The sequence below is a fragment of the Leucoraja erinacea genome, chromosome 17, assembly GCF_028641065.1.
Source record: "Leucoraja erinacea ecotype New England chromosome 17, Leri_hhj_1, whole genome shotgun sequence".
Lineage (NCBI taxonomy): Eukaryota > Metazoa > Chordata > Chondrichthyes > Rajiformes > Rajidae > Leucoraja > Leucoraja erinaceus.
The window spans coordinates 18,987,007-19,012,892 of record NC_073393.1 but is presented as its reverse complement, the minus strand read 5'-3'; the positions used below and the strand labels follow the sequence as shown (position 1 = coordinate 19,012,892).

The window sequence follows — 25,886 nt, the reverse complement described above, 5'->3', positions numbered from 1 at the left end:
TGATACTGATAGATCATCAAGAGTAGATAAAGAAACTTCTGAAATGAGCAAATACGTGCAAGGTGGAATTCACAGCCAGAAAGGGTACTGGAAGCATATTGAGTTATTTGAAATTGGAAACCTGAGGGATAAAGATTATTGCATGGAAATGGGACTTGTTAGATTCATGTCGCAGAAGAATGTATTAAGCTCTATTCCTAACCCACAGTTTTGAAGAATTTGTGGCTTCCATTTAAAATGATTCTTCTTCTATTTCTCCCATTTCCATAGAGCCAAATGTACGATCCATTATATTAGTGATGTATTTAATTAAATTATTTTGGTAATAATGTTATTTTTTAATTTTTAGAATCCAAACCTAAATTTTAAGGAGGTGACATATGAGCTGGATCATCTAGGATTCATCCTTCGTGACAGCAAAGGTCTGCAAATTGTAGTATATGGAATCCAGAAAGGGATGGGGATCGAAGTCTTTCCTGTTGATCTCATTTACCGGCCATGGAAACATGCAGAAGGACAGGTATAGTGACAAAATTAGAAATTGTTGGTTGTTATTTAAAATAATTTATTGAACTGGGACATTTGGTTGATTTCTCAGCTAGATGACTTCCTGGCTCTTTTCTGACGTCCTAGCTTGATGAGGCTTTACAGGGAATTGTATCCCCTCATTTCATTGTCACCCTTGTTGATATGTGTGCCCTTTCCCTTTTGCATCAATCCTTTGCGCAAAGAGACTGTAATATCTATAGATGCAAATTAACTCTGCCTTTTCACTTTCCTATGAGAAATAGCAATATGCCTGCATTTTTTCACGTTGTCTGAATAATTACTACTTTTAGTTAGAATGTTGTTAAAAACCCTATTCCAGAGATGTGTACAAAAATCTATGTTGAGACTTTTGATACAGTATTGAAGAAGTGCTTCATTGACAGTTAACATCTTTCAGAGGTGACATCCAGCAAGGTCCTATGTGCCCCCTTAGATGTATCAAAACTATTCTAAAGGTGCTGTTCTGAAGAAGAACACAGGGTTTTCCCCAGTGATCTGGCTGAAATTTCTCCCACAGTCCACATCACTTGCAAGTAAATTATCTAGTCTGCATCATATGGAGCTTGTGATTGCTACAAGTGCTTTTTGCATTATCAACAATGCTAAATTATAAAGTGATTTGCAAAGATTTGTGGCCATGGAATGCAAAACATAAACCCTTGTTGACTAACTATTTCCTCATATGATGGTGGTTTCTAGTTAAATAATTCCATGGCAGCCATACATTCATGGTGTGTATTTCATTTGTCCATCCTTCATTTAAGGCTTGATACTAAAGACTAGGCTCACCTCTTTTTGTGTTTTACATGGATGTATTTGACACTCAGTAAAATTGAATAGATGTGAAATTAGCAAGTGCAGAAGCAAAAAACGGAATTGTCAAATGTAAAGGTTAGTAAAGCTAAAGACAATTTCCCCCAAAGGAAATAGTTGTTGAACAGTAAATTAGCAACGGAATCCATGGCTTGCTCTCTGTTTATGGCCAATCTAGATCTCCTGATAACTTGGTCTCTTCCTTTACTGAGCAAAGGCGATTGGAAAGTGATTGGAGATGTTGTTTGACTAATTATTGATTTGAAGAATTGTGCCTTGCAATCTTTTGAATGCTTGGAACATTAACCATTTAATGTTTTTTAGAACTGAGGCTAAATTTTCCAATGTTGCACATTCCATTGTAAAATCAAATTTTTGAACAGATGTATAAGACAAAAATTATGCAGTTGGATAAAACTTTAGTTGCTATTTCTTCCAAAGGATTTAAGTTTATAATAATGAGTTCAAACTTGCATATCTTTTTCTTAAGCGTTTGCATGGGCAAACTTGCTCAGTTGACCATTATATCTTGAATTGCAATTATTGGCACCATACAATTCAATTAGCATTAGTCAGTTTTTGCAGGATTAAGTGTTGATATTATTATAGACAGTGAAAAGCTGTTGTGCCTAAATGTTAATTTGAAAACACTCTTACAAATATTCCCTTTGATCTTAATTCTTGGTTTAAATCTTTTTAGGATTTCTGACTTAAGGTCATAAGGAATAGGAGTAGGATTAGGTCATTCAGCCCATCAAGTCTACTCTGCCACTCCATCATTGCTGATCTACAGTGCTCTCCATAATGTTTGGGACAAAGACCCATCATTTATTTGCCTCTGTACTTCACAATTTGAGATTTGTAATAGAAAAAATTCACATGTGGTTAAAGTGTACATCGTCAAATTTCAGCAAATGCTAGTTTTATACATTTTGGTTCCACTATGTAGGAATTACAGCAATGTTTATACATACTCTTCCCCCCCCCCCCCCCCCCCGCCCCAATTTCAAGGCACCATAATGTTTGGGACACAGCAATGTCATGTGAATGAAAGTAGTCATGTTTATTTGTTCGATATCCTTTACATGCAATGACTGCTTGAAGTCTGCGATTCATGGGTATCACCAGTTGCTGGGTCTCTTCTCTGGTGATGCTCTGCCAGGCCTGTATTGCAGACATCTTTAGCTTATGTTTGTTTTGGGGGCTAGTTCCCTTCAATTTTCTCTTCAGCAGAAAAAAGCCATGCTCAATTGGATTCAGATCGGGTGATTGACTTGGCAACTCAAGAATTAACATTTTTTTTAGCTTTGGAAAAACTTCTTTGTTGCTTTAGCAGTATGTTTGAGATCATTGTCTTGCTGTAGAATGAACTGTCGGCCAATGAGTTTTGTGGCATTTGTTTGAACTTGAGCAGATAGGATGCGTCTATACACTTCAGAATTGATTATACTACCATCAGCAGTTATATCATCAATGAAGATAAGTGAGCCAGTACCTTCAGCAACCCAGGCCATAGCACCCCCACCACTGTGTTTCACAGATGAGGTGGAATGCTTTGGATCTTGGGCAGTTCCTTCTCTCCTCCACACTTTGCTCTTGCCATCACTCTGATTTAAGTTAATCTTTGTCTTATCTGTCCACAAGACCTTTTTCCAGAACTGTGGTTGCTCTTCTAAGTACTTCTTGGCAAACTGTGACCTGGCCATCTATTTTTGCAGCTAACCAGTGGTTTGCATCTTGCAGTGTAGCCTCTGTATTTGTGTTCATGATGTCTTCTGCGGACAGTGGTCATTGACAAATCCACACCTGACTCCTGAAGAGTGTTTCTGATCAGTCGGACAGGTGTTTGGGGATTTTTCTTTATTATAGAGAGAATTCTTCAGTCATCAACTGTGGAGGTCTGCCTTGGCCTTCCAGTCCCTTCGCGATTAGTAAGCTCACCAGTGCCCTCTTTCTTATTAATGGTGTTCCAAACAGTTGATTTTGGTAAGCCTAAGGCTTGGCTGATATCTCTAACAGTTTGTTCTTGTTCCTCCATCTCATAATGGCTTATTTGACTTTCATTGGTACACCTTTGGTCCTCATGTTGATAAACAGCAATAAAAGTTTCCAACTGTGATGGAAAAACTGGAGGAAAGACTAAGTGCTGAGAGCTCTCTTATACTTGCATGAAGGAGGCAATCAAACACACACGAGCAATTACAAACACCATGTGTCCCAAACATTATGGTGCCCTGAAATGGGGAGAACTATGTATAAACACAGCTGTATTTTGTACAGAGGCAAATAAATAAATTATGGGTCTTTGTCCCAAACATTATGGAGGGCACTGTATCTCTCCCTCCTAATCCCATTCTCCTGCCTTCTCCCCCAAACTTCTGACACCTCAAATTTTTATTTGAAAGTCGCTTAAATGCCAAGCAATTTTTTTTGATTATCAGTGAATGGTGCTAATAGTCAACCATTTGTTAATTCCAAAGTCATATACTGCTGCATGTTAAATTGTTTATTTTACATTTTCATTCATTGGAAGACTAATTTGTAATTATTGATCTTTGTACTGCTAGATTTATTAGACCTGGAGGAGGGAACATTCATAAAAAGTAGTTGATGTAGCATTACAGATTGGGAAAGAAAAGAGTAATTTTTTTGAGACTGATTTTATTTAACTTTTTAAGATAATATTATTGAAAAATTGTGTGGGAAATTTGGTTTCCATTTATGCAGTTTTTACTTTAGAAATAGATACCTGAAAAGAAAAATGCATTGATGGCACTGCTTTATTTTCTGGCCTTGATAAAGCAGCTTTGTACTTTTTCTACTTTCTCCACTTTGGTTCGGAATTATATATGGCAGAGGGCAGAGTATTCTGAAATGATTCCTTAAAGTGCTTGTCGTAAAGTAACAGTGATTTCTCACTATTGCAGGTCTGAATTTAGAAACAATGAAAACAAATAGTAATGCAAACAAAATTATAATGCCATGATTCTTTATCTTTGAAATAATATTTCTGGAGAAGTAAGGAGGGAATGCTTTTCTTTAAAAGTACTGGAAAGGGAGAAGGTTCACTTGAAACTTGCAATGCTTTGAGAGGGTAGGTAACTGGTTCGTGAAAGGTTAATAAATTCATAAGTTATATGAGCAGGATTGGACCATTCGGCCCATCAAATCTACTCCACCATTCAATCATGGCTAATCACCTTCAAAAGGTGCACTATGTAAGATGTCAATGTCAGATTCTGGGGTTTATATATTGGGAAATCGTTGTTTTTAAAAGAAAGAGATGAGGTTGGGTTTGCCATGGGTATCCTAAAATAACTAAGTTGCACCTTTTTGTTATTTTAGCTCTCCTTTATTCATCACTCATTAATGAACCCAGATGTCTTCTGTTTTGCTGACTACCCATGTCATTCTGTTGTGACGGACATTTTGAAAGCCCCTCCAGAGGATGACAACCGGGAAATTGCTACATGGTATGTACTTCACCTGAAAGTCGTGTTACCATGTAGAGATGCTGTGCAGAGCAGAAGAACAGCAAACACCATTGATTGCATGTCTTTAATGTTTGGATCTACTCTCGACTCAGTAGTTATGTTTTGAATGTTTTGTCTTTGCTGACGCAGTGTTATCCTTCATGCAGGAAAAGCTTGGACCTCATTGAGACGTTACTGCGCCTTTCAGAGCTTGGACAATACGAGCAGGTCAAACAGCTCTTCAACTTCCCCATCAAACACTGTCCAGATATGTTGGTGCTGTCCTTACTCCAGATCAATCCAACCTGGCACACTCTGCGACATGAGCTGATTTCCACACTGATGCCAATTTTCCTGGGCAATCATCCGAATTCTGCCATTATCTTGCACTATGCGTGGCACGGACAGGTAGGCTTTATTTTTTTTGTTGAGAAATTTAGGCTTTATGCTTGGTTACTGTGCGATAAGGGTTCATTGAAATTTTTGTACCATGTTAGCTATTTAATTAGCACATGATAACTTTTCGTAGTTCATTAACAGGAACAGTTTCAGAAGATCCTTAACTAGAATTTTTATAATGGCTTTCAGTGCAAAGAATTAAGTTGGGCAAATACCTAAAATTAGAGTTCATACCATTCTGTATTACTACTTGCGGCACAATCTGACGTCAAGTGTCAGGGTAGCCAACGTGCTACTTGCATGCTCTGGATTAGCCATCTCCGCAGAATGGAAAATGTGTGCATCTTGTATAGCCAAATGGCATTTGGGTAGAAAACAATAGTGAGAAACGTTTCCTCGAAGTATAATAGAAGTGTACATGGAGAAAGCAACTTGTCAGTACATTGGCTACAAATCCAGTGTACAGGTGTGAGGACTGCTTGATGATGTGCAAACGTACTACAGGTGCACAACCTTTTATCCGAAATTCCGGAAACCGAAAAGCTCCGAAAACTGGACATTTTTTCCAGGATATCGCCTGCACACCAAAGCTCGCGTTTGGCGCCAAACTTGACCCGAAACGACCCACGGTCAACCCAGGTCTGTACTACTGTAACAGCTGCCTCCTCCCCGGAGACCGGGGAGACACTTAAACATCTGTAAATCATTGCTTAAATGTTAGTCAGTTAGTTTGGAGGGCTTTTATGTGAGGGGGGGTGAAGGGGGAAACTTTAATTCTTAATTCCCTACCTGGTCGGAGAGGCGGGGAGCGGGCAATGTCTTACCGGGTCGCCGTGGGCTCCGGCAACTCTACCCCTGGCTGCGCGGTGCTCCAAATCCATCGCCGTTCGCGGCCGGACGCCCGCAACCCCAGCTCCGCGATGTTGGGAGTCGGTGGCCACAGCGCTCCGGAGCTTACTACACGGCGACCCGGTAAGGCATTGCCCGCTCCCCGCCTCTCTGACCAGGTAGGGGACTAAGAATTAAAGTTTCCCCCTTTCCCCCCCCCCCCCCCCCCCCCCCCCCCCCCCTGACCACACCACAAGATCCCTCCAAACTAACTGACTAACATTTAAGCAATGATTTACAATAATTCCCCGGTCTCTGGGGAGGAGGCAGCCGCTCCAGACTTTTCAAGCCGCCCGCGCTACCTACCTAATCTCCGCTAAAAATCTTCCATTCCGAAATCTGAAAAATTCCGAAATCAGAGAAGTGTCTGGTCCCAAGGCTTTCGGATAAAAGGTTGTGTACCTGTATTCATCTCTAGCATGATGAAATGGACAGTCAGCCTGGAGAACAGAATGGGCATTGCCTGTCCATTCCCTCCACAGGTGCTGCATGACCTGCTGAACTCCTTGAGCACTTTGTGCTTCGCTCATGGTTCCAGTACCTGCCGTTCCTTGTGTCTCTAATATAAAATGTTGCTCACTGATGATTGGATATCAACAAAAACTCTTGTTTGATAGTTGAGAAGTTAGGTCTGATGTCTCAGATTTAATCTGTCCAGTGAAGTAAACAGAGTGTCTTTTGTAATCCAGAATAAAATGTTATCTTTTCAAGTTATCATTTAACTGCATGTGTGATATCCCCTAGTGAAGTTTCTTTTCCATTTTACAGGGTCAATCTCCCTCAATCCGACAACTGATCATGCACGCAATGGCAGAGTGGTACATGCGTGGTGAGCAGTATGATCAGGCCAAGCTCTCTCGCATTCTAGATGTAGCTCAAGACTTGAAGGTAAAAACATGCACAAGCCAACGCAATATTCTTTAGTGGGTGTATTTAGTGCATTGGTGGTATTTCCAAACTAGAGCCTGTGGTTCATATAAATTAAGCTAAGACAATTAAAATCCATCAGATTGGTCTGTTTGCATTTTATGTGGATAAAGGTTTTTTCTCCGTGTTATTGGCGTACGTGGGCTGGCCATAAATCAGCATACTGAGATCTGTCCGGAGAAGATGTAAATAGAAGGAAATGAATGAAGAGAGAGCGAAGAAACAATGTTGGCAATGTAGGATACACAACACTGCAGTAATTGGATAGCAAAAAAAAGCAGCTGAAAAACAAATAAAAAGACAGCTGTCTTTTGTCATGCCCCTAAAATGATTTTTATCTGCTCTGTTTTCATTCATCTTCTGTTTATTTCTCCTATAAATAGATCAGCTTGTATGAATTAGCCTTCATGACCATGTCACGTGTGACATCCCCACCTGTGTCATTCAATCTCTTTTGGTCTTCACCCTCTCATGGGCATTCAGGGTGAATAGGGTAGGGGGAGGGGGTTCACAGTTCACATATACCCAAAAAGCTTAATTGGACCAAGCATGTAAATATCAGCACTACAAGAACTGGTTTGTTACCAGGTGATCTGCTTTGAGTGACTTGCTCAGTTCTTGCCTCATTTTTTCACCGTTACAAGGCAGTCGTCGGGAGTGAGATGGACTTCTCTTCGCTTGGCTGGATGAGTATGGTACCAACCACACGCAAGAAAATTGACAGCATCCAGGGCAAGGTAGCCTGCTTGATTGGCATCCCACCCACCACCCTTAAAATCTCTCCATCACAGCAGTGGGTAATATCTACAAGATGCACTGCAGCAATCTACAAGACATTTCCCAATGTCTCCAAAATCAGTAAACTTTACTAACCATAAGAGAATAGGTGAACGGGAAAACCACGAAATGCAAGTTCTCCACCTAATTGGATATGGCCAGGACTCGTAGATAATTTCACTGTTCCAACATTGTTGCATCTAAATCCTGGATCACATACCTAGATAAACTGGGAGTAATTTTTTTTGTGATGAACTGCAGCAGTTCAAGAAAGTGGTTCAACATTACTTTCTCTAGTAGTTGGGATAATCATTAAATGTGGGCCGTGTATAGGTACTTGGATCTTCTCTGGAGATTGAAAATACTACGATGAGTGGTGAAACAAAGCCTCAAGAGTAGGCAGAATCAAAAACAAGAGCATGTAAAATGGCAAAAGCTAATGGTAGACCAGAGAACTGAAATTGTTATGAATCAGCAGTGGAGGATGAATAAGGAGGGTAATAATTAATTCTGAGAATGAAATGGCAAGTAACAAAACTAGTTTCTATGGACATGGGAAATGTGGGACAGCTGAAGTGTGATTGTGGAATTAATGGTGGGAGAAAAGGAAAAGGCTGATAATTTAAGCCAACACTTTGCACCAGTCGTCACAGTGAAGAGTGTGGTAAGCAGTCCATGGATAACAGATGGACTAGTTTCAGATAAGAGAGAAGAACTTGTAATATTCCCACGGGGACATTTATTCCAAAAATCTATTGGTGCTAAAGACACAAGTTGTTGGAATCTGATGGTGTGGGTCCAAAGGTTTTAAAGGAAGTGGCTGCATTGGCAGTAGAGCTATTAGTTGAAGATCTTCAGATTTTGTTAAATTCTGATGGGTGCCAGCAGATTGGAAAGCTGAGATTGTGATGCCATTGTTCAAGAAGGAAAGGAGATAAATAACAGGAAAACAGAAGCTGGTTATAGTTAGCTTAACATCTGTTGCTGGAGTCTGTAACCAAACAAGAAACAGCTAGTAATTGAGAAAAGATTAATGTAATCAAATCAAGTTAATGTGGTTTTATGAAAGGGAAGTCATGTTCAATAACTTTGCTAAGCATTTAACAAGCAGCATCAATGGAAAGGAACATAGGCATATAGTGCATTTGGGTTTCCAGAAAGTATTTGAAGAAGTGTGGGTGCCAATAGTTTTTGCGGAAGTGTGTCTGACTGGATGAAGAACATTATCGGAGAAGACACACAATTGGGTCTTTTTGGATTGAAAAATTGTAACTAGTAGATCAGTCCTAGCTCTCAATTACTTTACTATTAACGTTATTCTAATACATTTATTATCTACATCAAGGTTTGCTGACAGCACACAATTATAAAGGTGCTGCAATGAGACTGCAACAGAATGTAGGCAGGTTGAGGTAGCGGGCAGGTGCTAACTAAGTTAGTTCATAACTAAGAAGGCAAATCACAAAGGCCTTTATCTTGGGGGAGATGGGTGGGTTGGAGTGGAAAAACAAATAGAAAATATTATTACACTTGCGCAGAGTATTGTTGAGGCTGTACTTGGAGCTCTTTGTACAATTGTGGTCCCCTTAATGCAGATATGCCAGCAAAGGAGGTAGTCTGGACGACTCCTGGGATAAGATGGTTTTCCATTCATTTATTGCCAAGAGTTTAAATCCCCATTCTTTGGAGAAGAATGAGGAGCATTCTTATTAAAACATAAGATCCTAAGAAGGCTTGATAAGATTGATGTTGAGATGTTTCCACTGGTGGGGGAATCTTACATGGGCACATTTATAGGAATATAACGAACAGCCTTGTAAAACGGAGGTTTGTAGGGATTTCTTACTGAGTTGTGAATCTATGAAATTCTCTATCCAGAGAGGAGAAGATAGTACACTGGAGCTATTTTTAAAATGTAGATTTTTATTGATCAATAGGCAAATAAAGAGCTATGTAGACTAGACAGAAGACAAGTTAAGTCATCTGGCAGATCTGCCTTGATCACATTGAATAGTGTGGTAAGCTTGAGGGGCCAGGCAGCCTTCTCCTACACTTTTCATCTGCTATTTGAAACATGATGTTAAATCTTGTCTACCTCAAAAAGAGACCATGTCAGGAGATCTGAGATGATAATGATCATTTTCAAGGAATTAGATGACTGCTGCAGTAGTTGTCGTCATAATGATCTTGTGAAGTGTCTCCCAAGTGGCCAAAGTATTCCTAAAGTAGGAACATAGATAACATCCTCCAGGCATTTCTGCTCAATCCACAGTAGTTGAGTGGCAATGTACAGATAATGCAAAAGTTTGATATGCCTGGTAGCTGAGCACTAAAGTATAATTTACGTGTTCAGCAAAGCATATGGGAGGATGGATTTTGTACTCGACCTGATCCCTCTGAACCATGTTGCCCTCAACATTAGAGATCCTCGTCATGATCCTGGAAAGTGTAGATTACTTTCCTTGGTTGGAGCATTCTTCCAAGTTTGTATCCGAACATCGAGACTGTTTATATTCTATCAGCTCTGGGTGGATGAACAACATAGTTCTTGCGTCTCACAGAGTAGAATTATGATACAACCGTGACACAACTGACCAGGAGATAAACTTGCTGGTTAGAGCATCTCAGTAATGATAGTTGAATAAATGTTACCACTTGAGTGCAGCTTGACCGTTAGAACTTCAACACTGCGGCAGCAATGGCAACAAAAACAGAAAATATCGGAAGCACTCAGTAGTCAAGAAGCATCCTTGCGGATTGAGAGAGGTAATTGGTGTACGTCATGGTCCTTCAAAGCAAGTCTGAAACTTAAAATTTTTTTCAACCCATGGATACATTCTGACATGTTGGGGTGCTTCCAGCAATTTTTTTTCTCACAATTCCAACATTTGCAGTTTTGCTTCAACACCAGTGGCTATCTTTTTGCACAAATTCATTGATTTTTGAGTTACTAATATCCAGGAAAATTTGATGACAAAATAAAAAATACCAGGAGTGGTCTATTTGGATCCATGAACTTTCTGGATCCATTTAATACATTATCTGATCCGATGTTGGACTCTGTTCCACTTACTAGCCTTCTACTCATAGTCCTTAACTTCCATATGACTGAAAATCTGTTTAGCTAAACCTTGAAAATATCCAGTGACTTATATCCAGTGCAATGTTCTGGCACAGAGAATTTCAAAGATTCTTGATTCTGAGAAAAGTGTTTCCTGTTCCCTGTTTTAAAAAAAAAAAGTAACCCCCCAATCCCCCATTCTGACACCTTTGTTCTAGATTTTTCCATGAACAAATAGCCTCTCACATCTACCTCATTCATTGTGCCCTATCAAACTCATGGGCTCAATAGTAGCAGCAATTTTTTTTCATACATCTGGAGTTTTTCAGTATTGATTTTTTTGGATGTGTTGGGGGAGGTAGTGTTGGGAGAGAGAAAAAATATTTTGCAGTGAGGAGTATTAGTCATTCTGATGGCAAAACTAAATTCACAAAGTAATGAATTATCGCTTATGTGTTTCTATCTGCTAGCTCCACTCCGGTAGTCAGTTGAGTAGGGAAATGATAAGCACTTTCATAGAATGTAAACTTTGAATGCGCTGTTCTGTCTGTCTCTCGAAGGCCTTTCACCTGTAAGAATAGAGGTATGAAAAATGTAATTATTATGCTGGAGTCAGTTGAGCTTGATTTTCATGGGAACATTCAGGATGAAGCTTATGTAGTTTCAACTCAATGAAATTGAATGCAAGGAAATTGGGATTAATTTACAGAGATTTGTGCAACTGAAGCTACAAATTTGTTTTAAATATTATTTCCTTATGGACCTTGTCCAGTTTGTAATTTTTGAATGGGACAAATTGCAGCATGCAGCCAAACCATAAATGGATTCGACACTTCCAGTGGGATGTAGGGCACAGAGACAAGAGAATTATAATCTGGTTTTAGTGCCTTCAGTGCCTTTACCTTATTGCTGCTGAGGTATTGTACACGTAGGCATCTTATTTAAAATAGGTCCACATTGGGCTACTTAGATTAGTATCTTCTGATGAACTCGAGAACATTTTGAAGTTTGTAGAAATGAGCAGCCATTTATGGCATGTTTCATGAACACCTGGGATATAATTCTATCAGATTCGGGAGCTAGACATTTTACACTGCCATCTTTATAAATTGTTTTAAAGCCGGAGAACTTTGAAGATTCGAGAATTTGCAGCTAAATTCGAATGTGAAAATGTCATGGTTTTCCTATACAGGCCTTGTCTATGCTGCTAAATGGTACTCCGTTTGCCTTTGTTATTGACCTTGCTGCACTTGCATCTCGCCGAGAATACCTCAAACTTGATAAATGGTTGACTGATAAAATCCGCGAACATGGGGTAAGGTATCAGTGCTAATGTTTTTATTTGAATTGTTGTATTCATTCTGAGGATATGTTGTTAATTGAGCAATCTTTATTAAATCACAAAATTTTTAATGTTAAATTTGTGCACTTGGAATTTACTATAAACGTAACGATATAGGGAAATGCCTCAATCACTTTCAATTTGCTGATAATTTTGGACTGTATAATTTGTGCAGAATAGCATGTTGCTGAACAAAAATGAAATAGCATCAGAGCTGAGGAACAAGAAAGGGATGGTCACCTTGCTGAGGTGTACTACAGGCCCCCAAATAGTCAACGGGAATCAGAAGAGCAAATGTGTCAGGAGATTGCGTGCAGCTGCAGGTCTAATAAGGTTGTTGTAGTAGGATATTTAAACTTTCACAGCATTGTCTAGGAATGTCATAGTGCAACAGGTTTAGACGAGGTGGAATTTGTCAAATGTTCAGGAGAATTTCCTCCGGCAATATGTAAAGGACCCACCTGGGAGAGGGCAACACTTGATCTAGTCTTGGGAAATTGGGATGGGCAAGTGGATGAAGTGTTCGTGGATGAGCCTTTTGGGACCAACGGACACTGTTCTATTAGGTTTAGAATTGTTATGGATACTGATGGACCACGAGTTAAAAAGCTAAATTGGAACAAGGCCAACTTTGAGAGCATCAGAGGAACCCTCTCAAGTTGTTTGGAGTTGGTTGTTTGATGAAAAAGGAACGTCAGGGAAGTGGGACGTTTTTAAGTGCGCTGACAAGAATTCAGGACATGCACGTCCCTGTAGAGTAAAGGGCAAGGCAGGCAAGCGCAAGGAAGCCTGGATTACAAGGGAAATTGAGGCTTTGATCAAGTGTGAAAAGGAAGCATGGGTCAGGTATAGGCAACTGGGATCAAGTGTGTCCCTGAAGGAGTTTGGGGGAACTAAGCTTAAAAAAAAAAAATCGGAAAGGCAAAAGGGACAGGAGATACCTCTGGCAGATAGTATTGAGGATAATCCCAAGAGATTGTATAAGCACATAAAGGGAAAAAAAGGTAACTAGAGAGAGAGAGAGAGAACGCGACCCCACAGGAGTCAAAGCATCAACTCTGCGTGAAGGCAAAGTCCTCAACGAGTATTTCTCCTCTGTTTTTACTGTGGAGAAAGACAGGAGTATGGAGGAACTCGGGGTAGTCACTGGAGATGTCTTGAGAGCATTTGGTATTGCGGTTGTAGAGGTGCTGAAGGTCCTGACGCATATGAAGGTAGATCCTGTGCTGTGTCAGATATATTCAAGGACACCATGGGAAGCTGGAGAAGAAATTGCAGGAGCTCTCACTTTTATACAGTTACATGGAGAGGACAGGTTTAGAAGGATACGGGCCAAACACAGGCAGGTGAAATATTTGTATTTGAAAGGTTTGTTGCAAATAGAACAGCACAGAACAGCTACCTGAACAAACCAAATGCAAGATTCTGCTTGCTGTTCCTGGATGTTGATTTCCAGTCATTTTACTGGAACTTTGCCGGTGCCTACACCTAGCGACACTTATGTACTGCCTAGATTGTAGGCAAAACAAAACATTTCACTGTACCTTGGTACATGTGACAAATGTGTTTTTATTTTTTCATTCATTTAATGAGTGGGCTGGATGACTCTCAGCAGAACATATGCCTGAATCTTAACCTGTGGCTGTTTGTCTTAAGACATTCTTAGCTGAAATACAAATGTTTGTGATTAGTTGTGGTGGTTATTTTCCTTCCTTTGTTTTCCTCCTTCACCCATTATTGAAGCTTGGAATAAGATGTCTGTCTCAGCTGAATTTTTATTTTGTTAGGAACCATTTATCCAGGCATGTGTTACGTTCCTGAAGAGACGGTGTCCTTCTATAATGGGTGGGCTGGCTCCTGAAAAGGAACAACCCAAGAGTGCTCAACTTCCTCCTGAAACACTGGCTACCATGCTGGCTTGCCTACAGGCTTGTGCAGGGTAAGGAAACACTTTATAATTTTACCTTTGAAAGAAAAAATATATTTTTCCCAATTGCCACAAGTTACTAGTTCTTAATTATTTGTGTTCCACTGATGCATTATAAAATGGGAAGTCTATATCCAAGCTGGTTAGCTGCATTCACAGAAAACTCAATGTAGGCATGTAGGTTTTGTGCTCTGCCGTCTGAAAGTTACTTTGGCGACAAGAATGCTGAAATTATATGGCATTTTAAAGTTTGAGGTAATCTTGAAGCTGATTTGCAATCTATAATTTCACTGTAATTATTTTATAGCCACCATAATAGAGAATGGAGAAGAAACATAAACAACAAAATGAGAGAAGTTGTCTTTCCAGCAATTGTTTTATTAAATAGGCAGGCTATTCTATTGGTGAAGGCTCTTGTTAACTGGATAATTGTCAGTGACCTGTTGATCTGGATAATTCTGTTCATTGATGGGCTTTAAACTGGGATAGAGTGGGGTCAAGAGGACATTGAAAGTGAGATTTGTCTATTTTCAGGGAGTATATTTAGGTGTGGAACACTATGGTTTATAGTTTAAAGGGAGAGGTTGAGACAAAGCAGAATACATGGTGTGTGTAGCAGGAGGTAAATTCAATAGTGCTTCAATGAACTAGGGAGGGAAATATGTTGAATGGAGCAGCATTTATCACTCGGATGGTAAATTAATGGCACAATATCAAACTAAGTGAATGTGACTTAATTGCCAGTCAAGAGGCATGTATGCTTAGTGACCTAGACAAGGAATAATATACAAGATAACACACACAATGCTGGAGTAACTCAGCGGGACTGGCAGCATCTCTGGAGAGAAGGAATGGGTGACGTTTCAGGTCGAGATCCTTCATCAGGAAGGGTTACAGAGGGAATAATATATTCCTGGTCACATAAGCCTTTAAAAAAAGACATAAAATCTCAGTTAAAAAAAAATAGCCCTGATACTGTTCCATATAATATGGCTTTCTGATACATGATGTCGAAACAAGTTTTGTTTTTGAGCTTAATAGAGATGATCTTATCGAGGTGATCATGAGGAACATGAATAAAGTGAACTTAGTCTCTTTTCCCAAGGATGGAGGATTCTAAAACTAAAGGCCACAAGCTTAAGACAAGAGGGGAAAGATTGAAGATGGAGCAGGGACAATGCTTTTCCTCAGAGGGTAGTATGTACCTGGAATGAGTTACCAGAAGAAGCTATTAAAGCAAATACAATTCTGATTTTTAAAATACATTTTGACAGACTTTGGAGTAATGTTACTGTTTCTTTTTGTATCTGTCCTGTGTTATTCATGAAATGACTTACAAAGTAGCCATGCAGCCGATTGACTAAAGAAAATTGCTTGAGAAAAACAATTATCAGTTTGTGCATTACTGAGAGTTTAAAACCATCATTTTCAGATGATTTTCAGAAGTTGCATGTTCTATTGTAGAATAGACATTTGCAAGCTACAAATACAAAATGTTCTTATATGTAATTCATTGGGAAAGTTCAGGCCCTGTTCTAATGGGTAAATTGAATGTAAACTAAAAGTGACAGGATTTATATTGTCACGTTATAGATAAAACTTGATGCACAGCTTGGATTTATAGCTGTTTGACAATACTTTATTGTTAGCAGGGATTGGCAGTTAGTTTAGGCTCCCTACACCAGCCCTGGTTGTTGCCATAGGTTGCAAAAACATCTATGTGCTTCATCATACCTTCTGATGGAAATAGAAAGCATGCTATAGGTTTGTATCTGTTGACGTTTGATCTGTGCTTGGTCTGGTCAACTAGTTTTCACTTTTACAGATATTTTGTTTAATCAGATTCTGTTGCCATTGACTTTATTTTGCATGATAAAAATATTGCAAATTATAAGGCTTTTTTAAACGTTCCTATTTATTTTTCTCTCAGGAGTGTGTCTCAGGAGCTATCGGAGACTATTCTTACAATGGTGGCTAACTGTGGCAACGTCATGAACAAAGCCCGCCAGCCACCTCCAGGAGTAATGCCCAAGGTCCGCGCACCTAGTACCAGCAGTATAGAAACCATGTCGCCTGTACAGGTAAAAATAGTTACATGGTACAAGATTGTCCTGTTTCTTTAATATGCTTATGCAGGACCTGATAAGTCCTTATGCAATTTTGATCAATAAAAACAGGAAGATTTAACATTTGAAAAATTGATAAAATTACACTCAAATGTTGAAAAGAGAGAATCTGTTTAAAAAAACAGTTTCCAATTTATCAATCGGTTATTTTGCTTTAGATTTTTAGTAGTTAAATGGTAATACAAAATGTTTTAAATTTTAATAATTTTCTCTGGTTTTGATTTTATCTCCCACCTTGGTGCTCTCTTTATAGATTGATCCTTTGTCTGGCATGGCTTCATTGACAATTGGTGGACCAGCTGCATCCCTCACTCCGAGTATACAGGGTTTTACAGCTAACCTGAGTTCTGCATTCAACACCCCACAATCACCAGCGAAAGCCTTTCCTCCACTTTCAACACCAAACCAGACAACTCCCTTCAGTGGTATCGGCACTCTTCCGTCCCAAATTCCAGGTTAGAAATAGCAATGCTGTGGTGATCATGGTTAAATGTAGTTTAATTTTTATGGCTACATAAGTGGCGATAACTTGCCTGTCTCCACATTATTAAGTAATCTACTTTAGTTTACTAAAGGCTAAATTATAATACAATTAGTGACATTTCAGTTGCATTTTTTATTGAAGCACATTTTGACCTAACCTGTAGCTCCCAACAATTGTAGAAATGGCACATTCTGTTAATGATGGAATTCAGGTTATTTTCTAGCCTGTATTCTTAAAGCATTATTCTTGAGCTTTGAAGTATTTCACTGGTTCCTGTCATGCAATGAATAAATCTCTCATTACTAATTTCCAGTTTGTAATCTAGGTATTTTTGCATTACTAATTGCTTTTCTATGTTGTAACTACTTGACTTTATTTTACCTTTTTAAACCACTACTATGTGGGACACTTTCCCTCTTTTCAAATTAACTTTTATTGTTTGTAGAGTATTAAGTTGACTCGTGCATCAATAATTTTTAATTTGATTGTTTGACATTTTATAGCAACAAGGATAAGAGGGCAGTACAGGTGCACAATCTTTTATCCGAAAGCCTTGGGACCAGACACTTTTCGTAATTCAGAATTTTCGGCTTTCGGAATGGAAGATTTTTAGCGTAGATTTTAACGGCTGGCTCGGTGGTAGAGTGCTCGGCTCATATCCGCAAGATCGCGAGTTTGCGCCTAGATCCCGGCAGTTACTCGATCGCGAGTTTGAGTCTTCAATGTAGTCTTTTTCTTGCAGAATAGGAGAGAATAGGGAGGGTTAGGCTGGGATCATTCTCTGCGAGATGATCTTAGTGCGGGAGACAAGTGTAGGAGAGGTGTACTGACTGTGTGGGCAGAACTTTGGAAGTGATTGCCCACCATTCTCAAAAGACGCTGTGTCTCCCTGTCCCTCCAACTCCAGAGGAATCCGCTCCCCGATGGGCCGCTACGACGACAAGTGGCAGTTCGCCCACAGCTCGAGCTACGCCACCCCAAGAACAAGACGTAACTTGCACACCATCAGCTTCTGCGTGTTCCTCTGGAGTTGGAGCGGGGCTGGGCTGGAGTTGCTGATCTGGGATCTCCGTGCTTGCAGTGGGCCTGGGGGTCGGTGTCCCGATGAGGGGGCGCAGCTCGGACTGTGGGCGAACTGCCACTTGTCGCCGTAGCGGCCCATCGGGGAGCGGCTTCTGGTGGTCCTGACGTCTCTCAGCTCCTGTTCAGGGGGGTGGCCGGAGACGTCAGGACCAACAGGAACCCGCTCCCCGATGCGCCGCTACAGCGACAAGTGGCAGTTCGCCCACAGCCCGAGCTGCGCCCCCTCATCCGCAACCCGGGTTCCTCTGGAGTTGGAGCGGGGCTGGGCTAGAGTTGCTGCTGGCTGTGAGTCTCTGGGATCTCCGTGCTTGCAGTCGGTGTCCCGTTGGTCCTGACGTCTCCGGCCACCCCCCTGGACTGGAGCTGAGACTGGGAACTGTACCGCCCTTGCCCCCTCCCTCTGCAACTGCAAACAACCCCACAGTTCCCAGTCTCAGCTCCTGTACAGGGGGGCGGCCGGAGACGTCACAGCCCGAGCTGCGCCGCCTCATCCGCAACCCCAAGACCAAGACGTACCTTGCACACCTTCAGCTTCGTGTTCCTCTGGAGTTGGAACGGGGCTGGGCTGCTGCTGGCTGTGGGTCTCTGGGATCTCCGTGCTTGCAGTGGGCCTGGGGGTCGGTGTCCCGTTGGTCCTGACGTCTCCGGTGACTGGTACTGACCTGCTGGCATCGCCGACGTAAAGACAGTGCAAAGCCCCCGCGCCGGTGCAATGGGCGGGGAGCTGGAGAGGGGAGGGAAGGGGTCACACACATGGCCGGGAAGCAGAGGGGTGTAGGTGGGGTGGAACTGAAGGGAGCGACAATCTGCTGCTGCCTGCCCGCTGAGTTTAAAAAGTTCCCACGCAGACTCACGATACACTGTGTATCGTGAGTTTACCGTGGGAACCTTTTAACTCAGCGGGCAGGCAGCAGCAGATTGTCAATTATTAACCCTCCCGCGCAATATACCCTCACCTTCTCTTTTATGAATGGGGATTTAGTTCCCCTTTCTTCGAGGACCGACCGGAGGTTCCGCTGTCACCTCTGCGGGCCACCCTCGGTGAACGTCTTCAAGGACCTTTCTTCAAGGACCGAAAAAATGTCAGCTATTCGGAGCTTTTCGTTATTTGGATCTTCGGATAAAAGGTTGTGCACCTGTACTGGGAGTAGGACTTTTAGTTTAGAAATTTAGAAATGAAGCGCGGAAACAGACCCTTCGGCCCACCGAGTCCGCGCCGCCCAGCACTATCCTACACTGCAGGGACAATTTACAATTTTTACCAAAGCCTACAAACTGATACATATTTGGAGTGTGGGAGGAAACCCGAGCACCCGGGGAAAACCCACACAGTCATGGGGGAAAACGTACAAACTCCGTACAGACAGCACCGGTAGTCAGGATCGAACCCATATCTCTGGGGTTGTAAGGCAACAACTCTACCACTGCACCACAATGCCGATTTGTTTTTTTGGGTATCCATTTGAGGAAACTGGAATCGTGTTGTTCTGAAATTCCTGCTCCGAAACAGCTTCCAATACCATCTTTTACCAAACTAGCTGCTGTATCTCTGGATGAGTTGTTCTGAATATCAGACTTAATAGTATTTGTATTCAGATCTCAAGTTTCATGTATGGCTCTTCAATTGCCTTTCACAGTCTGGCCTGTATTTATTTCCAAGCTCTACAGAATGGTGTGCTAATTCCACATCCTTCAACTTACTCCTGCTGGAATTACATAATTTTATTTTGCATCTGGTATGTAGAATGCAAAACTGTGTTCTGAAGGTGGTAATTTAAAAACTGGAGGGGGAATTTTTGGGAGATTTTGGAAGAAATAATTTAAAGGGCCCTATAGAGTGCACTTTTTTCATATGGAAAATAAATGCATTACTACTCATACTGTTCAATTACTGTAGCAGATGGGCAGATTTTTTATACAAAGAATCTTTGGAACGATGCTTCCATTGTCCTTTGAGAAGAATAAATATATATTGTTGAATAGTAGGTAGAAAGATTCTTGATAAATAAGGAAGTGCAAGGTTAATGTTAGTAGATGGGAATGTGAAGTTAAGCTTACATTCAAATCAGCCATGGACTATTGAATTGCAGAGCAGGCTGGAGATGCCAAATCTGGTTGTGATCTAGTAATAATGTTGCATTTTCTAATTTGTATTTTGTTTTTTTCTTGGCAATACTTTTAAAATCTGGGGCTCCAAGAAATTTGAGGATGTTTTGAAGCCACGGATGCAATCCTGGGGTCTCCACTAACCAAAAAGAAGCCAGTGCTTTTATTGGGGCAGAAAACATGTGTTAACAAATACTGAGAAATATTGAAATGTGATGAGGGTATTTTTGTAAACCTATAATTGACTTGCCTTTGCAAATATGCACTGCAGTTCTCTGAGTGATGTTCAATGCATCCTCGTGCATCAAAATAGAGCCTTTAGAGCATGTTTGTTCTCATGCCCATAATCGAACAACAATCGGTTATCTGAACAACGGAACCATCCCAAACTAAGTTTTCTGTCATTGTTTGGAATAAATAAAATAGCAAAACATTTAAAAGTGACAATCGAATTAGGTTTTCTTGTCTTCACATTTCATTATATAGTGCCTTCAGTCAACCTGAGCCCTTATCTGTACACTCAAGTGCTTGATGGTCTTGACATTTCTCAGCATGTTGCCTGGGAATGGTTAGTTGGTTCACATCAGCAATCATTCCCCTCTACCTCATTGACCCGTGTGCTGCCAAAAATGTGCAATTTAGTAACATGGGGAACTTTGCTTTTACATTTTGATTTTATTGAAGTATTTAATGTATAGGGTTGAGCATTAATTTTTGCTCTCTGAATATCAGAAGATCTGGATCAGAATCTCGTGGGGGGAGGGGGGGGGAGTGGGAGAAGGAAATATATCAACATTGATCAATGTGCAGACTTCCTAGAGAACAAACCCAGGTTTTAAAATTTGCCATGTTAATTTGCTTCAAGGGTGGCACAACAATATGTTAACTGGCTAATATTTCCTCGTCTCAAGCTTCTAAGATGAATGTGAAAATGGTACATAATTCACAATCCTTGTGGAAATATTTCCCGCTGAGGCAAGAAGATCTCTGAAGAGCTTGGCTTATTCTGAGTTTGTCAGTTGATTGTACAATATCTTGCAATCTAAACATCCCGGTGGCCAATTTTGAAGGATATTGTTTTACTCATAGGGATTGTACTGAAAAGGGAGTAGATGAGGAGAATGCTACATTATAAAATTCCTTCTGACCGTTTTGAAAATAAATAAATAATGCATGTTGTGCTCATGGCCTTGTTTAACTTCCTTAGGCATAAAGATAAAAGCACCAAAGATTTGATGGGAAACATTACTTGATTTTATACCTACAGGAAGTTTGGGCACAGGGAGTTTGACTGGCATGGGAACTGGTGGACTTGCACTACCAACTGTGAACACTGACCCTTTTGGGCAGCGAAAGATGAGCACATCTGGACTGAACCCACAAACATTCCAGCAGAGTAAGATGAAACCTTGTAAGTGGTTGTGTTGTCTGTGACTGTTGTGAGTGTGGCATAGCTTATTCTATTGGTTTGGTTCAGTTCACTCAATTATGTATCCAATGAAGACTCAAAATAGGTTTCCTTAAATAATAATTCAGTCATTTGGGGTATTAGGTTTGTGTACTGGTTTTGTTAAAAAAATTCTGCCAGTGGGTATTTTATTTTATTTTGTTAAAGCCTGGGACAATTTCAGTATCCTAATGTGCACTCGCTACAGTTTAAACTTTTATCTCATTTCACAATACATCTGAAATTAAACGCAAAATGCTGGAAATATCCAGGAGTTAAAAAAAGAGGTAGATATTAGTGTTTTGAGTTGGACCTTTCATCACAATTAAGATAAAATTACAAAAGATGGTTTTATGACGCAAACAAAAGGGGAGCGTTGAGGAAGGTCTGTGATCAAAAGGGGATTCCCTGTTGCCACCCTCTTATCTTGCACTATCGCCTTTTTCTGTCACTTAATCTCCTCCTGGTTTCTCTCTTGATTTCCTTTATTTCTCATCTCCCCATACTAAGATTTGTCTTTAATTTTTTTCTTAGCCTTGAGGTCATGGATATAAAATGTCAGACTTTTCTCTCTGCTGGTGCCATTTGATTTATTTCAATATTTCCAACATTTTCTGTACTTTGCAGGTTATTTTGTTTTAAAGAAAGGTTGGAATACATAGCTACATAGACAATAGGTGCAGGAGTAGAACATTCATAGATGACCATCATGGCTGATCATCTACAATCAGTATCCCGTTCCTGCCTTCTCTCCATATCCCTGGATTTCGTTAGACCTAACAGCTCTCTCTAATTTTCTTTTGAATGCACCCAGTGCCTTCTGAGGCAGAGAATTCCACAAATTCACAACTCTCTGGGTGATAATCTTGATAAAAATGCCTGTGAATCCATGATTATTAAATTAGCTGAAATGTAACTATCTAAATCCAAAACAAGTAATTTGTTTCAATTATCAGAATTGTTTTGCAAATAAATCTAAAATCCAAGGGGGGGGTGGGGGGAAGGAGAGGAGAGAATTTATATCTCTGCAAGCTCATCTGCTGTGCAGCTTGGATAATACTCTGGCCATGATTGTATTTTAGGGAAGGCAATTCTGATGCTGCAGAGTACAGATCTTCCCCTGCTTATGAACATCCGACCAGTACATACGATTGAGTATTTATTTGGTAGTTTAGTGGTGGAATGGATTTACCAGCTGCTGTGGGGTTCCAGCATCTTCCGTCACTTGCAAATTCAGATTACAGCCCTATTTCTGACTTGCGGACTGCTTGGGTTACGAACAGATCTCAGGTCTGGAATTCTGCCATGACTAAGGGATGACGATAAAATGGTTTAAGTGTTGCGGAATGTTCTAATTTGAACCTCGTCATATGAATAATTTAAAAACACATAGAAGTGCACAAAACTCCAGTCTAAAACAAGCATGTGGAAGAAATTAGAACAGAAATAGTTGATATAAGGCCAAAACAAAAAGTGCTGGAGGAACTGGGCAGGTCAGGCAAAATCTGTGGCGGGAATGGACAGACAATATTTAGGTTGGGGCTCTTCAGGTTGTTTGTAGTAGCGGGAAGAAAGCTTGAAAATAAGTGACAAAGCCTGTCACGTGATGGGTGAATTCAGGTGTTGGGGGGAATTTTATGATTAACCTGCATCCTAAATTTGGTGTTCATGTGGGTCCTAGTTGCCTTCTTAATCACACATCAGATAGGAATAGGCGCACAATAAAACATCTCAGAACTCTGGAGGAGATTTTCTCAAACAAGTCAGATTATTCAAGGTCTTAACAGTACGAACCGAGAAACCCTCCGGGAACCCATAGTTTCAAAGATTCGCAGCACCAATAGCATTGTTATATTCTCACGACACAATGGATACATGTGCATTCTACATTTTTGAAATAATTCATCATTGATCAATGTCTCTGTTGCCTTTAATTTTTATCTTTCCCCAGACATCTTTACCCTTATACTCCCTGTTATTTAGAAAACCACTCTCCCACTTTTCTAACAAATGGGCACAATCAAAATCCTTACTCCCTGATCAGTTTTATTGCTCTCTACTTAGTTTTACAACCCCAAATGTTTATTTTAACTTAGCTATGTTGTGGAATCTAAATACCATTATAAACCTATTTATTACCTCTTCATTTTGTTGTCCTCTTTTCCACATCATCTTTCCCCAGTATGTAAGCTCTTGGGTTAAACATATTACAAACTACTCATCTTCCACACAATTTTCAGAATTTCCTCCATCAACCGGTGAGGGGCTTTGATTCACAGCCAGGTGGAGTAAGTGACGAAGGCGAGAGGTGAAATGGAGCAAGGGTGTCAGATGAGAGAAGGGGAGTGAAATGTAAAGCCGGAGGGATATATGTGAGAGGGGATAAAAGGGAAATCAGGGTCTTGGAGTTGGGAGATAAGTGTACAATGGAGAAGAAAGAGTGATTGGGTTGGATGGGGAGAGATATGGGTGTGCACCGGATGTAGGGCACAGGAAAGATGTAGGGCACAGGTGGTGGGGAGGCGGCTTTACTTTAAATTGGAGAATTCACTGTTCATATTGTTGGGTTGTAAGCAACCCAAGCAAAATGCGAGGTACTGTTCCTCCAGAATTCCCTTGCCAGAGCTTTGTGTAGCCTGGATCACTAGAGTTATGGAAGGAGGAGGAAGGTACATTTTTGAAATGTTATGAGAGCTATGGGAATCTGGCACAGAAGAATAGAGACCTGGTACAGTTCAGCTATGATCATGTTGAAATGGTGGGGCAGATTTGAAGAGCTAGGTGGCCAACAAATGCTTATGTTTTCTTGCATCTGGTCAGTACCTCTAGATTTTGACTGTTTCAGTGGGATCAGCACTAAATAGTTACGATAAGCTCACCCATAATTCATTCTGGTAGGCAATTAGTCTAGGGAGCCTGTAGGCAGGCATTTCCTCCTGTAAATACAGGGAACAAAAATGCACAAGCTACTCTGATGTGATCTCACTTGTATTTTATACCATTGCAGCAAGAATTTCCAACCCTTATACCTTTGCAGTAAACCCCGACATACAAATCGACTTATCTGCTATTTGCATGTTAATTTTATTTGTGTACGAGGACGTTCATTTGGTTTTAAGCAGTTTTTCAGCAATTTACTTCTTAGGATGATTCTTGCTCTGCAATCCTCCACAAATTAACAACCATTGCTATACTACATTTGCTTTTACCCAAACCGTTAATGCCAATGTTTGGCTGATGATGCTTTGGTGTAGATCGTGTACCATTAGTACGATCATTACTTTGTAATGGAGCAATGTATACCGACGGTTTTAAACCCATTAACGGATCTTTCTATCTGCTATCTATCTTCAACCTGATGAATCTGCTCTGTAACTTTTTTTGCACGGGAAATTATTAGTAGCTAAGGGAATTTAAGCAGGTTTTGAGAAGAATCAAAATCTAGCAGCAGACTTGTGGATGGGGTTTGGGTTCAGTGATAAAATTATGGAAATCATTACTCGTTGGACCAGGTACTTTTGAATTTCCAGTTCATCTAGTCAGGAGCAATAGGTAGTCCAAAGATGATCCGATGGAGATTATCACTAATGTTTTCTATAGGGAGGGAAGAGGATGATGGGAAATAATGTGTAAAGGTTGATGTCTGTTGCAAAAGGTTTGTCCTTCTGCAGTTTAAATTAGTGGACAGTATTGCTAACTATTGCCAATGATGAGGAATAAACTTCCCTATTTTGAGCACTTTTCCAGGTTTTAATAATGGATGCATGACTGTTATGAATGCTTGTCTGCATGTTTGTGAAATGTATGTCCGTGTTGGACTTTTTCAATGCCAGAGTTTTCATTTTCAAATAATTGAACACACTTAAAAAAAAAATGTATTTAGATGAAAAATGATGCAAAACTAAATGCAGATGTTGTATCTATTCCATTAGTGTTGAATTAGCTGATTTCTGTTTGGGTATCCTATCAAAATTCACCAAATCGCAACAATTTCCATTTTTGCATTGAAGTATAAACTGGTTACGTATTTCCCGGCAATGAAGACGCTATTTTGTACCACAAATAAGGCACGGGAATTTACCTGCGACTTGGAAGTCTCTCTCTCTCTCTCTCTCTCCTCTCTCTCTCTGTCTCTCTCTCTCCCCTCTCTCTCTCCTCCCTCTCTGTCTATCTCTCTCTCTCTCTCTCTCTCTCTCTCCCTCTCTCCTCCTCTCTGTCTCTCTCTCCTTCTCTCTCTCCTCTCTCCCTATTCTCTCTCTCTCTCTCTACTGTCTCTCTCTCTCTTCTCTCTCTCCTCTCTCTCTCTCTCTCTCTCTCTCTCTTCTCTCTCTCTCTCTCTCTCTCTCCTCCTCTCTCTCTCTCTCTCCTTTCTCTCTCTCTCTCTCTCTCTCTCTCTCTCTCTCTCTCTCTCTCTCTCTCTCTCTCTCTCTCTCTCTCTCTCTCTCTCTCTGTCTCTCTCTCTCTCTCTCTCTCTCTCTCTCTCT

At 40.5% G+C, this 25,886-nt stretch overlaps 1 protein-coding gene across 11 annotated transcripts in view; it reads left to right on the top strand.

The window, feature by feature from the left end:
• The window catches only part of cnot1 (CCR4-NOT transcription complex, subunit 1), a 145,052-nt gene that overhangs the window by 52,157 nt on the left and 67,009 nt on the right, over positions 1-25,886 (top strand). For 7 of the 11 annotated variants that reach the window (XM_055648724.1, XM_055648723.1, XM_055648722.1 and 4 more), the window contains 10 exons: positions 350-520; positions 4,708-4,835; positions 5,003-5,243; positions 6,891-7,010; positions 7,694-7,786; positions 12,080-12,202; positions 14,017-14,168; positions 16,087-16,237; positions 16,536-16,737; positions 21,223-21,366. In XM_055648724.1, coding sequence (XP_055504699.1) covers positions 350-520; positions 4,708-4,835; positions 5,003-5,243; positions 6,891-7,010; positions 7,694-7,786; positions 12,080-12,202; positions 14,017-14,168; positions 16,087-16,237; positions 16,536-16,737; positions 21,223-21,366 — 1,525 coding nt within the window. The remainder of the gene's footprint in view (positions 1-349; positions 521-4,707; positions 4,836-5,002; positions 5,244-6,890; positions 7,011-7,693; positions 7,787-12,079; positions 12,203-14,016; positions 14,169-16,086; positions 16,238-16,535; positions 16,738-21,222; positions 21,367-25,886) is intronic. The other 4 variants (XM_055648726.1, XM_055648731.1, XM_055648725.1 and 1 more) reach the window with 3 other exon arrangements.